The following is a 15,443-nucleotide window of genomic DNA, read 5'->3' on the forward strand; positions in this document are numbered from 1 at the left end:
ATTGAATTCTCCCGTAATAAAATAAAATGAAAAATGTTTAAAATTAAAATAAAAATATATATAGTTATCAGATAGCTTCAACTCTTAATATTTGTTACATTTTCATTAATTTTGGTTGTTTCAAACTTTGAACTGAAACTATAAAAACTTAATTACAAAACTTTTGAGTCAATAAAAATAATAAACAACCATTAGCTAGAAATTTAGCTTGAAAATAAAGTTTTGGTTAACTTTTAATTGAAAATTAGTTTGCATTTGCCAATTTTTCCTTATCATATGTCAAGCGACGCTCCTAACTTATGCGAACCTTTGATCAAACGGAATTCCGCAGCTTTCGTTTCTTGGAATTGCCCTTTTCAAATGCTTTATCTCTGCGCTGTGGCTGCGGCAAACGAGCATGACACTTTATTTCATCTTCTTCTGCCTCGGTTTTTATGCTCATGTTTACACAGCCTGCCCGCCACGCCCTCGGCAGTCACGCCTACTGCTCCACTCCTGCGCTTACCTTCACATAATTTAAAGTGTTTTGCCCTGCCTTACCCTGCTGTTGCCTTTTATGGTGTTTTACGCTATCTTAAAAAAAGAAGAATGAAGAAATAAAAACAACATGACGAAATTAGCGCAACAAACTCGCGTCCTACGTGTCGTATGCGCAATGTGCCGAAAGTCGAGTCGAGTCGAGATGAGATGCGATGCGATGCGATGAGAATATAAAGTCGTTTAACCTACATGCTGCACATTAGAGTATGCGCTGAGCACTTGCCGCCTGACAGATTTGATGACACGCCCCCTCCTTCCCGCTGCCATGTTGCCCCCTTGCCAGCCCTCTCAGCAATTACATTAAGTATACGCCACGCTGTGCAGAGTTGTTAAACTTTTTACTCCGTGTAGAATAAACAACATTTTTAGTTATTTAGTTTAATAATTGTTTCATTTCATTTTTTTTTTTTTTTTTTTTTTTGTTTGTTCTTTTTGCAATTTTTATTTGGCGTAAATGAAAAACGTATTTCAATTTATTACGCATACGCACTGCATGCGGGTAAACAATTCATATAATATAGTTGGTTTTTGGTTTTTATACTCCATGTTTTGTGTGTGTTTTCTACTAAATAAAACAAAAACTCATACAAAAATTAACAATTTATTTCTATGTATGTAGAAAATCATAGAAAAATAATAAAAATCAACTAAAAACACGATGCAAATATTTTTGATGGAATGTCCAATTGCTGTGGAAACAAATTAAGTGCTGCTTTGTTTCTGTCGAATGAATTTTCCTCTCGTATTTTACGGTTATTTATTTGATGCGAAATCTATTTGAGGGGAATTTTAGTTTGGCCTTTGAAACTTTAAATAATGATATTATATACACTTAAATTTGTTTATTTTTATAATATATTTTTTAAGGATTTACTTAAATTTATAACTAAAACTAATGATAACATTTCTCTCTCTCTCTCTCTCACTTGCTCTCTTTCTCTCTGTCTCTCTCTGACTGCCTTGACCTACATTTCATAGAAGACTCTGAGCTTTTGTTTAGTGTTTTAATGGAATTTTTAGGTATTCGGTTGGAATTTGATTCGATTTATGTTTCAGGATTCTAGCTAGTGATGTCCAACAGTTAATTGACTTGGGAAATTGAAAAGGAAACTGCAATTCAGTGTTGTGTAATGTAAACTAAGTTAGGGTTTAGTTTGTTTTGCCATTTTTCTTAAGCAGCTTGCCGAAAGGTATACATAAATATACATATATGTATTTATTTTTAATTTTTTTTTTTTTATATATTTTTAAATATTTGTTTTTTTTTTTTTAAAATATACAAAAAATTAATCAGTCTAAGTACGTGTTTTTATCCTTATGCTTCTTCTTCATCTTTGAATCGCCTGCATCGTGTTGGAAAATGAATACATACATATACATATACATACACATACATATGGGAATGTATTTTAACAATTTTTTGTTAGCCCCAGCGGCTAGACTTATACACATCCAACTTTTAACTTAAATATCGTACAGTTGAAACTTATTCTTGTCAAACCATTTCTTGTACTTGTCGTATCTATGTGTATAGTGTGTGTGTGTGTGTGTGAGTGTGTGTGTGTGTGTGTGTGTGTGGTTAACCGTAGCTCAAACATAGGAACCACATACAACAACATCGTCATCAGCTTCATCAATCTCCGCCTGTTTAAATCCATTTAGCTTATATATCACGTCCACTCCCTCCCACTTTCTCCTTGCCAGCAGAACGTCGATTTTCAGGGAGTTGCAGTAACTTGGTTGTGTTCTGTTTTATTTAGTTGGTCGTCTCCGTTGCCCCGCCTCGTTCTGCCAGCTCTCACGCGTATTTGGTGAAGACCCAACGTTGCGTGGCCAAGGCCGAATTGCAGCGCTGCGCACTGATGCCCTGCTCATGGTGATCCCGCGTATCCAGGCACACATTGATCTTGCTGTGCCTGATCAGGCCGCCGTCCTTCATGACCCAGCGTTGATTTTCCGACTCGTCACACGGCTTGAGAATCACCTGTGACCCACGCGCGAACTGCACGAGCGTCAAGCAGAGCTCATCGTGCTTGATCTCTCCGCGCTTCGAGAAGGTCCACTCCTGATTGCCGCCCGTATTGTGGCAGGGGAAGAGACCTGGTTTGTGTTGTAAGATGAACATTGACAAGTCTGTTATTTTTGCATTAGAGTGGGATATTTAATATAATAATACCAGAGCTTAGGATCTGGGTTATTGGGTAACGTTTGAAATATAAGTTGTCTTAGAAAATAATAATGATAATCAATGATATAGTGTTGTAAAACGCTCCTCAAGTCAGCTTGAGTCCGCTCTTTGCATCTACTCTTTTCTTTTTTACTTACCCACAGTGCCGTCTACTATGTGACCCATTGTATCTAAGCATTCGGTAGCATCCTGTCTAAATTGTCCCACATCCTGTGGGTCGGGTGTCTGCAGATCGGGATAAACATGCTCCAGATACCATTTGAAAGGTTTGCACTGCAGTTTCTCCTTCAGAGCCAAACGATCATCGATGCTGGAATAGAACAACAAAGTGGAGAGAGTTTAAACTTATTCTCTCCCTCTCACTATCTCTCCCTCTCTCTCTACTTACTTGCCAAAGGGAATATTCTTGGCCAGTGGTACGGCATTGTAGTAATGCTGTTTGTATTCATCCATCCAGACCTCGGCCGCGCGTCGTGTGTTCTTGGCAAAGACATTGCCGCTGCCCCCAGGGAAGGTGTACGGATGACGCTTGCGGAACACGTGACCCACTCGGCTGCAGGGTATGATCTCTAGGCTGCCGCCACACTGCCAGACCCGGAACGAGATCTCCAAGTTCTCGCCGCCCCAGACATCCATTTTCATGTCGTATTTGCCCAGTTTGTTGAAGTAGGCTTTGTCGATCACGAACAGGCCGCCCGCTATCATGGGCGTGCGTATGGCCGTGGTCGGATCGTTGTGTCTGGCCGCTCGCTCTGCGGGGCTGAGGTATTCCCATTTGAAGATCAGATTCCAATCGAAGCCACCACGTAGATCCGCCGAGGCGCCAATATACTGGAAGTTGTCCATGCTAATTACATCGATGACGGGACAGACCACGCGGGTCGGATCCTCGCGCACGCGCTCCAGCAGCGGCTCCAGCCACTGTTCATTGCACTCGACGTGGCTGTCGAGGAAGGTCAAGACGCTGCTAACAGCGGCATCGGCGCCCCGAACTCGAGATCTAACCAGACCCTCACGTTTATCATTGCGTATGATGCGCACCTTATCGATCTTGGCCAGCTCCATGCCGTCCTCGGCTGGAAGGAGGAAGATAGAAAAATGGAATTTAGGTTAATACACAAATCAATTTTTTGCTAAGGTCAATGGAGAACTTCATTAAGATTAGCATGCATCATATTTGCTTATGGATAAGGTATTTCTGCTATGCTGGACTTCATTTATTAGCTTGCATTATTATATATCAGTTTCTAATCTATAACCATCTCTTTGTCTGAATTCCAACTCTATTATATATATTTAAAAGATAATATGAATACTTACGATGATCACTGTAATCATCCACCAGTACTATTTCACGAATTAAATGCTCTGGACTACGATTCAGGACGCTCACAATTGTGCGCAACAGCGTGGATCGAGCCTCATTGTGGAAGGTGATGATCACGCTCGTCTCGGGCAGATCTTCGCGATATTTTTTCGTGCGACACCTGGAATTGAAAAGGAAAATGATATGAGAATATATCATGATATTTGATATTCTAGATTGTGTAATAAGCTAGACTAGACGTATTTAAGTCATTTAGCTTTATATCTATGTTTGTCTAACTTATTTATGCAAATTGTTGTCACTTTAGATTTTAGAATTTAGTTGCTAGACTCTAGTTTCCAGTCTCTAGTTACTAGTTTCCAGTCTTTAGTTACTCTAGACTGTCTGGTATAGATATAGAGTAGATACTCTCTATTTCCTTTAGTCCTTCTAGCCTCTCTGGACTGCCAAGTCCCTCCAGGCTTAATAGTTTCACTCTCTCTCTCTCTCTAGTGTCTATAGTTTCTACAGTTTCTCTGTTCTATCTAGCCTCTTTATTCTCGTCTGGTCTCTTTAGCCTCTTTAGTCTCTAGTGCTCTAGTCCTTCTGGTGTTTCTACTCTTTGTGGGTTCTTTTCTCTTTGTAGTCTTTCTGGTCTCTGTAGTCTCTGGAGCCCTAGTCTTTCCAGTCGCTCTAGTCTATAGTCTCTACCATTGAGTCTCTACTCCCTAGTCTCTACTGTCCAGTTCATCTAGTCTCTGTAGTCCCTCTAACCTCTCTAGTCTCCTCTCTAGTGTCCCCCATTCTTTCCATCGTTCACATTTCCCATCACTCACATGGGATTCCTGGTGTCTGGTATCTCTCGATTGCTGGGCAGCGCATCACTGGCCTCTTGATTGAAGCGATTTCTTATATAGGGATCCTCGCCGTTTCGCAGTCCTCCGCCGCGTATATAGCCCGCCTCATCAAAGTATTCGACCTCGCCTCCTCGCGCACTTGCGCCGACGGAGAGACGTCCGGCCACAGGGCCGGCAGCATTGGCGCCCTGGGATGTCTCCTCCAGAGCCACGATGCCGTTCAACTTGAGCCCATGCACCGCATTGCGTTCAAAGTCCTTGACGGAGCCGACTAAGATGACATTGCCACCAGGATCGTCATCGCCCGCAGCAGCTGCAGCGGCACGCAAGCCGGAGTTGGCGGCGGCGGGCGCCCATTGTCGAGCTGTCGATGCACCGGCCGACATATCGTCCTGGTACTGTTGCATGGCTGTTGCCACCTCACGTAAGCGTAGTGCACGATTCTCAATCTAGACACAAGGGAGAGAGAAAGAGAGAGAGAGAGAGGGAGTGAGTGAGTGAGCCATTTAATTTATTTGCTTAATCTGCGGTACTTGGGTGACGCCAACGCTGAACGTGGCCATAACTCAACACGAACAGATGTGGGCGTGGAGAGGGCGTGCAGAGGGTAGTGGGTGGGGCGTGGTGTTGTTGGTGTGCTCCGCTGTTTTCGCTCCTCCTCCTTCTTCTCTTTGCAGGATTAGAGCGTTTTACAACTTGCAGCAGTAAAAAAAAAAAAATACAGAGAAAATGTTGCAGCTCAGTTTACACTTTTACAGCCAGCGGCTGACTTATGGCTCAAAGCGAACAACAACAACAACAACAACACAACAGCAACAATAATAACAGCAGCAATTGTTGCCCCTTTCGTGCTTTGTTTCAAAAGATTCATAATCTATGAAAACAGGGCAAAAAGGTAGCAGAGTCTGACCCAGTTGCAACCGGAAAAAATATGGTTATATATATAGAGACCCTATTCCTTATACATATACATATATACTACATGCGTAGTATAGGTATGTGTGCCTTTGAGATAAGTTTTGGCTGTGCGATAAATTGTTACAACTCGCTAAAAGTGTGCTCTAATGTCTTGGCTTAATGTGAATAGTTAGCGGAACAACAAATGGAGAAAACTCAGAGATGTCGATAGTTATCGATTGTAAGCTGAAACCATTTATAAAAGTGATATACTGCTCTTTAATATCTTCACTTATGTGTTATGGTAAGACGAAGCTAGAGCAAGTGTTTATCGTAATTATTTTATCCTGATTGATATTGTATTCAATTTAATATTAATGAGACTTAAAAATAGCTATCGCAATAGAAGCTGATAAATATCGGTTTTGTGATTATTAAAAAAAAAAAAAAAAAAAAAACATAAATCATCAATAATTACAACAATTTTACCCATGAAATTTAAAGGTTTTTTTTTCTACAGTCATATAATATTTCTGAATTTTTGACGTCAAACCTATCTACAAATCTGATTTGCCTCATGAATTTATGAATGGCAAAATCAATTCGATAATTTGCAATTTATAATCAATCAATTGTCCAAGTTCCAAATACATATTTCAGAAGCGTACTCAAGTATTTTCCATTTGAATAATAAAAATACATTAGAGTTTAAAAAGATTTGGGGGAATGAGTAGAGTAGAGTAGAGGGCCGTTTGTTAAGCTTAAGCTCGCATGTGTCAGGCTTTACGAAACTTGAGCCAAAATCTCAATCAAACAAGAAAGCGAGCATAAAAAGGTTAAAATTGGTAGCAGCTGCTGAGCACTTGGAAACAGTTTGAAAAGTTCGAGTTGTTGTTCCTGAAGCTTGATGAGGAGCACAAGGCTGAGCTGAAACTTGGGCACTTGGCTAATGTTCCATAGCTCTTTTTGTTGTGCAGTTAGGGCCATTAAAAGGTCCAAAGTATTGACCGACTGCTCTTTCACTCGATAGGGAAGTCAGTAGAGTGGGATAGAGGGAGAGATAGAGTGTGAAAGGGAGAGGGAAAATCAAGAGCTCTGCCCCTGACTTGATTATTAATTGTTTTTCACATTTAAATCAATTTGTCATGCTTTTTTCTCGCATTTAAAGGTCCACACGCACTCAGAAAGAGAGAGAGAGAGAGAGAGAGAGAGACAGAGTATGGTATTCACTCCATTTGTGATACGCTGCGTATGCGTGTTATTTCAATTTTAAGCGTCGTACGCGGCACGTTTTGCATTCAACTTCCGTTTCGTTTGGCTAGGTTTTTCGGTTTAGCATTTGCTTACGATTTACATGAGACGTGCGCCTTTTAGCGCCATTTACGAACGCATTTTTTATGCGACTCTCAGCTGAGGCCCCTTTCAGCACATTGAAAACGAGAAAAAATAAAATACAAAATGGTTGTTTAGTGCTGAAATGTGTGAGAGTGTGAGTGACTGCATTGTTATTTACATTTGAGCTAAGGGAGTAACTAGAGAATAGAGAACAGAGAGAATAGAGACTCTGTTGGGCGTAACTCGATTATGGCTCTGGTTGATTGGTTCAAATCAAAGATAACAATTGAATCTAGCTAATGCAGTCAGACAGATTTATATTTTGCAAAGCAGATGAAAATTAATATAATATATTTATATATGTATAAAGAAAACTAGTTATACTTGCTCACTAAGTTGAAGGAGTATATTAAGTTTGTTACTAGAGATTTATATGTTTATTTATAATTTTATTGGATTAGATATATCAAAAGAATTATTGACTTTCTTTGATAAGATTTTAATTTGACAACAATCATTGTTTATAAATTTATCTACAAATTCATATTGTATATTTGATATATATGTATAATAAAAATATTCTTTTATTATTATAAATTGATTCTGATATTTTCTTTTCCACGATTGCCAGTACTTTTTTGCTTGTCATCCGTCTGTCATATTTAATTCATTTCTATTTACTCTGCTATTCACATTCTTGTCTTTACATTTCTGTTGCTTATTTCCATTCCATTCACTTTGATTCTCATGCTAATAGCTCTATCATTCTTAGATAGCTACATTTATGCTCGGCTGTAAATATTTGTTGCCCTGTAAGAGCACAAATCCTGAGCACTTGTCTCTCTACTTTACACACATATACATATATTGTATATGTGATGGGGTAATACTCTGCACTATATATAAATGCATACATATATACATAGTGAATGTGAGTATTATCCCATCACATGGACCAGACATTGCTGCTGCCTTTGTTGTCAGCTGAGCTTTGGGGTATATCATGATGCATTCAGCTGCGACGCTTTCGGCTGTTATCATTAATTACGAGCTCGAGTCTGAGCTGGTTTTTGCTTTTGTGCATACCCTAAATGATGGACAGGCAACAGAAAGAAGCAAAGGAATAAGATGAAACAGAAGAAGGACGCTCTGCGATATGTGACAATAGAGTTTGTGAGCAACAAGGACAACCAGAATAAGCAACAGTTGACGTTGGCGTGGATTAAATACTCTCGACAGTATGCGATAAGTCTCTGTGATGCTATCGATGTTGATTTGCAGAGCGATATAAATCGGGCTTATATTGATTACGGGCTCTAAGTAAAGAGTCGATATTTTATACTGTATATACATATGAATGTATATGAGTCAGCTAAGAAAATTATTTAATAGTTTAGAATATCTAATAAAGAACTCATATAGAGGATATGAATATTGATGCATTGTGACTAGTTCTACATTGATTCCGAATATCGAAAATGCAAGGCACAAATCGAGTAAATGGAAAAACCCAATATGTTTTCTGAGACATTCGAATATCGAAATCGAATATAGATCATCTATGTAGAGTGTACTCATACATACATATATACAAATTTTCTGTTATATTTTAAAGTCATCGAATATTTATCGAATATGTTTTAAGTTATGATTAATTATATTTGCAACGACTGTTCGTGTCGCCTTTCATATAACATATATATCGTATATTAATACACATATGTTTATATATCGATAATCTCGAGTATATCGAATATGCATAGATGAAAGAGCATGCCAAAATCCAATTAACGACAGTCAAATGCCAATTCAAGGTGCACATTGCGTATACGCAATGTTCCAGTGCTGCAAGCTGGTCCATTGCCTGTCGCAGATCGTCGCCTATGAAATAGCTATTGTTCGGTCTAATCCATCCACCTACCGATGCCCCCTCCCAGCCACCCCACCCACCTGGCACGCTATGCAAATGCTGTGGGCAACAGTTTCAATTTTGCCATTCGATTTGTCGCTTTCGCCTCGCTCCTCGGCCATGTGTAACTTAATTAGTTGCATTGTTTGTTGTGCGGGCGAGTTTGGGGACCGATTCACTCATTGATTGGCTTTCGATGCACAGCTGTGTGTGTGTGTGTGTGTATGTGTGTGCGACCGGGCTTTGTATGCTGAGCCGGGTAAGCGGCTTATTTGCAGATCATTATGCGCATTTTGTAGCTGTAATTGACAGCAGCAACAATCGAGGACCCCCAAATAGCCAAACCCCAAAGCCCAAAGCCCAAAGCCCAAAGCCGAGAGCCCAGAGCCTAAAACCCAGAACCGACGCCAAATAGCGAATGCGTCGCAGTTGCCCGCATGGGAGTTTATGGTATCGATATTGGTTATTAACTTGTTACTGCTTCTAATTAGACATAAATCAAATGTGTGCATGTATGTGTTTCCATTTGCGTGTGTGTGTATGTGTGTAATATAATAAATGGCCAGCGTAGTCCTTAGTCGACTCGTACGATTCGTAGATGGGCCAAAGTTTTTGTTCGTGATTGCAATTTAGATATTATTGCGCTTATGTGGGAATTATGTTAAAAATTATTTAAGCCGAAATGATTTATATCATAAATGTCCAGAAAGAATACTTGGGGTATATGGAGATTTTATCAAGTTCCTTCTGCACGCTTCTCTCTGCTTCAAGATTTCTTTGTGAACTGTTTACCCAAACACGATATGAAGGCATGTAAACAGATATTACTATATGAATATTTGAATAACTATTTAAGCAAGTTTCAAGCTTCTCTCTGCTAGGCTTCTCTATGTTATATAGTTCCCTAAGACCTTAGCTTCAACTCATTGATAAATGCGAGCCTCTTTCATTTTTCTAATTCACGTCTCATAGTACCCCGCCTACACGTTTCGCCAATTACAGGGTATGCAAATTAAATTTATGCCCGTGTTTGCATCGCAACTAGCCGCTAGATTGTTGCCCAGGTTCATGTTGCATTCCATAAATAGCCCAGAGCCCAGCCGCTCCTGGTGTGTGTAACACGTATCATGCATATATCATAAATATGTATATGCGAGAGACAACTAAGACTGTTGTAGTGGTGAGGTGACTGACCAAGAAATACCTCGTGAAATTAGAAATCTTGCTAAATTTGAAATATACAAAGTCTAATAGAGTATAATATAGATATAAGAATATATAAATATATAATATCTAGGCTTTCAGTAGTATAGAGATATATGTATATCTATCTAGCTCATCATCTATAGTCTATCACAGCTAAAGCACATCTGCTTCCCGTCAGCTCTATTACACACTTTCAACAAAACACCCCAATATACCCACCTTACAATAGCTACAGGGTATTGCAGCTATTCAGCTGCTGCTGGGCCCTTGAGCGTTTGTGCTGCTAAGTCGGTTAGTGGAACGTGATCTTTAGGGCTTAGCCACAAACATTGGTTGGCTTGGCACGCAAGCCAAACAGCTCGAGGCGTGCAGCGCCGGCGATATTATTGCAGCAGCAGCTTTTTTGTGAAGCCATCAATCAATCAATCGAGCTCTCAGCCAAAAACACTTACACATCTCGACTGACCTAAACAGCGCAATTTTCCATGGGGCTCATCCAAACTGTGTCATTAGTCAATTGACAATAGCAACAACAACAACAACAACAACAATGACAACGACAGGCCTCATCGATATGGTCGATGCCAGCAACAAGTTGCCGCAAATGGATTTTTTTTTTTTTTTTTTTTTGGTTATGTGTGTTTTTTCCACTTTTGTTTATTTTTGTTTTTGTATGTCTCGCATAAAGTTCAATGCTTGAGTTCAATGTCTGGACATATATACTACACATATATATGGTTTTTTCATCATTTTCTTTTTCACTTTTTTCGTTATAGAAACTTGAAACAAATCATTGAAATTAGTTTAGACTTGAATGGGCTTTCAGGTTTTTTATGACAGCAGCGCAACCGAAAAGTGAGAGTGCTTGAGTCAAGCGCTACTCGACGCTGAGATACCCTGCAGTCAATTCCAAAGCACTTCAGAGCTATAAATAAACATGAGACATACTCATGATCTTGAAAGCAAAAGTATTTTCCAATGTTCAAGCATGATGATTATGTAAAGTACTTGACGAAAATGATTGAAATGCCCATTTATAGTAGAGATCAGAGAGGATTTTAAAATGCAGTAGAGTATGTAAAAGGCTATAAATACTTTGAGTTTATCATATGATCTATAAGAACAGAGAACATGATCAATAAAAGTTATTATAAGAGTTGAAGCTACGATAAAGTATTGAAGTTGTAAGAAGTAAAGTATAAGACATAACTTTAAGAGTAAAGTATAGCAAACTGTAAGAAGTATTTGGCCCATTTATTTCGAAAACATTTCTGCTTCTTTCTACTAAATGAAAGACAGATCAAAATTAATGGAGAAATCAAAGTAGAGACAGAGAAATAATAGAGCAAATATGCACAAACAAAGAAGCTTAGGCAAAGGTCTGATTGCTCAATGCATTTGCTACCTACTTCGACTAGAAAGAGCACCTCGGTCAGTGCTACGACCTGACTTACTACTATTATTATTATTTTCATCATCATTATTACTATTCGTTTGACTATGTACTTTCATTGTTCACTTTATAATTTAAGTTTTCCCATTTCACAAATTCTTTTCCATTTCTTCGATTTTTGGTCGCTTCGTAACGAATTGAAAATTTCTATTTAAATTTGTAGTGAGCAAGTCATGTCTCATTTCCAATTCAACAGTTATTCTTGGCCATATTATTCTTGGAGTGAATGTAGCCCAATGCACGTGTGTGTGTTGGCAACTGTCTGCAGAGGAGAATATTTTCGTGTTTTTGTCGAATCAATATGTTTTTGGGCGTGCATAGATTTTTAATTGAATTCTGTTGTTTCTTATTGTTGTTTGTTTGCTTAACGTGCTGTGGTTGTTGTGGTTGTTGTTGCTGTTGTATTTGGTCGGCTATGACGCATGGCCGACAGTGCCACATGTTGAACGGTAAGTTGGGTGTGTCCGAAGCCCACAATTCAATTCTGCATGCTAAAGTGAATGGCTTCAGCTCATTTGCAATGCATTTTGCAGTTTAATCAGAGCTAAATCCTTTTCAGCTCTGCACTAAATCGAAAGTATGAAAAGAAAGCAACGAATTTAGTGGAAGCACACACACATACGTTGCGAATGTGTTCACAGAGCTATCATTTGAGAGAGCTCTCGATAAAGTATTTAACAATATGGATCACTAAAATAGTTCTTCTCTTTGACGTTAACAAAGACATCTCGCTTGAAAATAAATTTGATACGTTCCAATTACTAAATTATGCACTCTGCTTCACACGAAACTACACGATGTGAAAATCATTCAGCTGGAAGACTGAGCAGCTGAGTGTTCAGAAAAAAATATAAGAAAAACAAGCAGAATAGACACACGAACGAAAACCGACAAAATAAAACACCAAACGAACCACGGCTGGGGTTAAGCCTCAGTGATTGAGCAGCAAAAAAGTGATACAGAAAAAAAACAAATAAAGCACAAGAAAAAAACGCAGCAAATTAAAAACGCAGCGAGAAAACATGAAAAGAAAATGCTAGCGAAAATTTTCACTAATTAATAAAAATAAGAAAAGAAATTGAACCAAAAAAATTATGAAGCTTAATAACAGCAAAAGAAAACAAAAATATGAATTTACTAATGTGGGTCAACAAAGTTGATAAGATAAAAACGGAAGCAATTAGGGCATTGGTAACCTAATGTCCCGTAATAATTAATCTGACTGTGTAAATGGGCGAAAATAAGTTTTAAGCAAAAGATTTCATTCAAGTATTTGCTAGAATATTCATCATTTGAATAATGATGAAGGCGAAACTTAGTCTAAAAAAGAGAATGAATATGACAATGCTTATGCTTATGCTAACTCAAATGCAAATGCTAATGCTAATGCTGATGGCAATGACAATGACAATGACAATGACAATGACAATGACAATGACAATGACAATGACAATGACAATGACAATGACAATGACAATGACAATGACAATGACAATGACAATGACAATGACAATGACAATGACAATGACAATGACAATGACAATGACAATGACAATGACAATGACAATGACAATGACAATGACAATGACAATGACAATGACAATGACAATGACAATGACAATGACAATGACAATGACAATGACAATGACAATGACAATGACAATGACAATGACAATGACAATGACAATGACAATGACAATGACAATGACAATGACAATGACAATGACAATGACAATGACAATGACAATGACAATGACAATGACAATGACAATGACAATGACAATGACAATGACAATGACAATGACAATGACAATGACAATGACAATGACAATGACAATGACAATGACAATGACAATGACAATGACAATGACAATGACAATGACAATGACAATGACAATGACAATGACAATGACAATGACAATGACAATGACAATGACAATGACAATGACAATGACAATGACAATGACAATGACAATGACAATGACAATGACAATGACAATGACAATGACAATGACAATGACAATGACAATGACAATGACAATGACAATGACAATGACAATGACAATGACAATGACAATGACAATGACAATGACAATGACAATGACAATGACAATGACAATGACAATGACAATGACAATGACAATGACAATGACAATGACAATGACAATGACAATGATAAAGGCAATGAAAATGACAATGACAATGACAATGATAAAGGCAATGACAATGACAACTACAATGACAATGACAATGACCACGATTTTTATATAATTAGCTGATAAACAAGATTATCAAGAATCAATATTAATGCCCCCATCAATCGTAGCTGCATTTCGTGATTCTGATTTGCGTTGCTCTGATTAAAATGCTAACGGTACAAAAACTACTATCAAAAGTTCTCGAGCCTTCTGTACGGAGAGAGAATGATAGAGAGTCGTAAACTAGACGGCCTCATCTTGCCGTGGGTTCTCGCTGGGCTTCTCGGGACTGATGTTGGCCAGCATCTTTTGTGTCTCCTGCGCCAGATTGACCAATGTGCCCAGATCGTTCTCCAAGGTGTCGATGCGTTTCTTCTGCAGCTCGATGACATTGATGAAGCGATCGATTTCCTCGCCGCGCGACAAGGCCAACGCGCGCCAATAGGCCACATCGTCGGTGACATCGATATACTCGGCCATCGACTTGGCGTGAGCCAAGCGCTTCTGCAGCATTACCACAATGTGAGCCAAGGTGCGAAACGAGACGCGTGCGCCTTTGCGTTTGCTCTTCTTATTCATATTGTCGCCGATCGGCTCTGGACTCTTCGAACCGATCAGATCTTTACGATGCTCGGACGATTTGCTGTTCATGCTGCTCGTTGCGATTGACTTGAGATCGAAGTGTCGCGAATGTAAAATTTAGTCCCCGCCTTCGGCTGATATCGTAAAATTTGTGCTATTATCAGTATATATATATTTTTTTTTTCTATTAAAAAATTTGTCTTATATCAATTTGATATATATGTATACAATATATATATACATGGCTTGCTCAGCTAAGAAATGAAATAAAATAATACCAAAGTTTCTCTGTTGACTGGCCAATGTCAATTTGTTAATCAAGTCGTAAACTACTTTTTGTTTCATTTGTCTTTAGCTTTGAGTTTGAACATTTTCGCAGCAGTTTTCACTCTTTGGCTACAATTTCCGAGTAGCTTTTATGGCACATTAACAATGCACAATCTTGGACATGGCTAATTTCCTTTTCAAGATTCTCCCTCTGTCTATCGCTCACTGAGATCACAGTTTACACTATGCCATTTGCATGCTGATGATGGCAGTTAAATGATACGAAATACTATTTTGTGTAGGCCGGATGATGATGATAGACTTGAAGATACTCTGCATAAACATATATTGTTTGTTTTTATGTATATTATATTTTACTCAATATTCATATTTTTAAGAATTTTTAAAAGAAGAAGTAAGATCATATTTGAAGAAAATATTTGAATAAGAACTTTAATAAAATAACTCTTTGAATCTTTTCAATCTTATTTTTCTTCAAAATTTAACTCAATCTCTTTATAGAGAAGAAGAAGAAGGTAGGGCCTTCTGCATGGATAGATATGAATGAAATGACGTTAGTTAATTTCTTGGCCTGTAAGATTTGTCAACTTTCTCGGTTTCAAGCCAAGTTTCACGACAGATCACCAGTCTCTAAATCCTCCTCCTCTGGCCGTCTTTTGTGAAGGTCGTCGAGGGTATTTCAAA

The 15,443-nt window shown here is 38.4% G+C and overlaps 2 protein-coding genes across 3 annotated transcripts in view; both read right to left on the bottom strand.

Annotated features, from left to right (window-relative positions):
* Positions 1-1,784: 1,784 nt before the first annotated feature.
* LOC6575625 (polypeptide N-acetylgalactosaminyltransferase 2) overlaps positions 1,785-15,443 on the bottom strand; it is a 37,113-nt gene continuing 23,454 nt past the window's right edge. For both annotated transcript variants that reach the window (XM_044008647.1, XM_015164744.3), the window contains exons 3-7: positions 4,871-5,340; positions 4,049-4,215; positions 3,117-3,804; positions 2,866-3,038; positions 1,785-2,640 (exon numbers count right to left, since the gene is read on the bottom strand). In XM_044008647.1, coding sequence (XP_043864582.1) covers positions 2,339-2,640; positions 2,866-3,038; positions 3,117-3,804; positions 4,049-4,215; positions 4,871-5,340 — 1,800 coding nt within the window. In that variant the 3' untranslated portion in view covers positions 1,785-2,338. The remainder of the gene's footprint in view (positions 2,641-2,865; positions 3,039-3,116; positions 3,805-4,048; positions 4,216-4,870; positions 5,341-15,443) is intronic.
* Positions 13,937-14,711, bottom strand: LOC26528039. The gene has a single exon (XM_015164745.3). It carries the CDS (start codon positions 14,538-14,540, stop codon positions 14,133-14,135), a length of 408 nt encoding a protein of 135 aa, XP_015020231.2. The 5' UTR covers positions 14,541-14,711; the 3' UTR covers positions 13,937-14,132.

The sequence above is a fragment of the Drosophila mojavensis genome, unplaced genomic scaffold, assembly GCF_018153725.1.
Source record: "Drosophila mojavensis isolate 15081-1352.22 unplaced genomic scaffold, ASM1815372v1 contig_36, whole genome shotgun sequence".
Lineage (NCBI taxonomy): Eukaryota > Metazoa > Arthropoda > Insecta > Diptera > Drosophilidae > Drosophila > Drosophila mojavensis.

What these genes read in the sequence shown, in the direction of transcription:
- LOC26528039 (XM_015164745.3), bottom strand. Translation starts at nt 14,540, where the DNA reads ATGAACAGCAAATCGTCCGAGCATCGTAAAGATCTGATCGGTTCGAAG.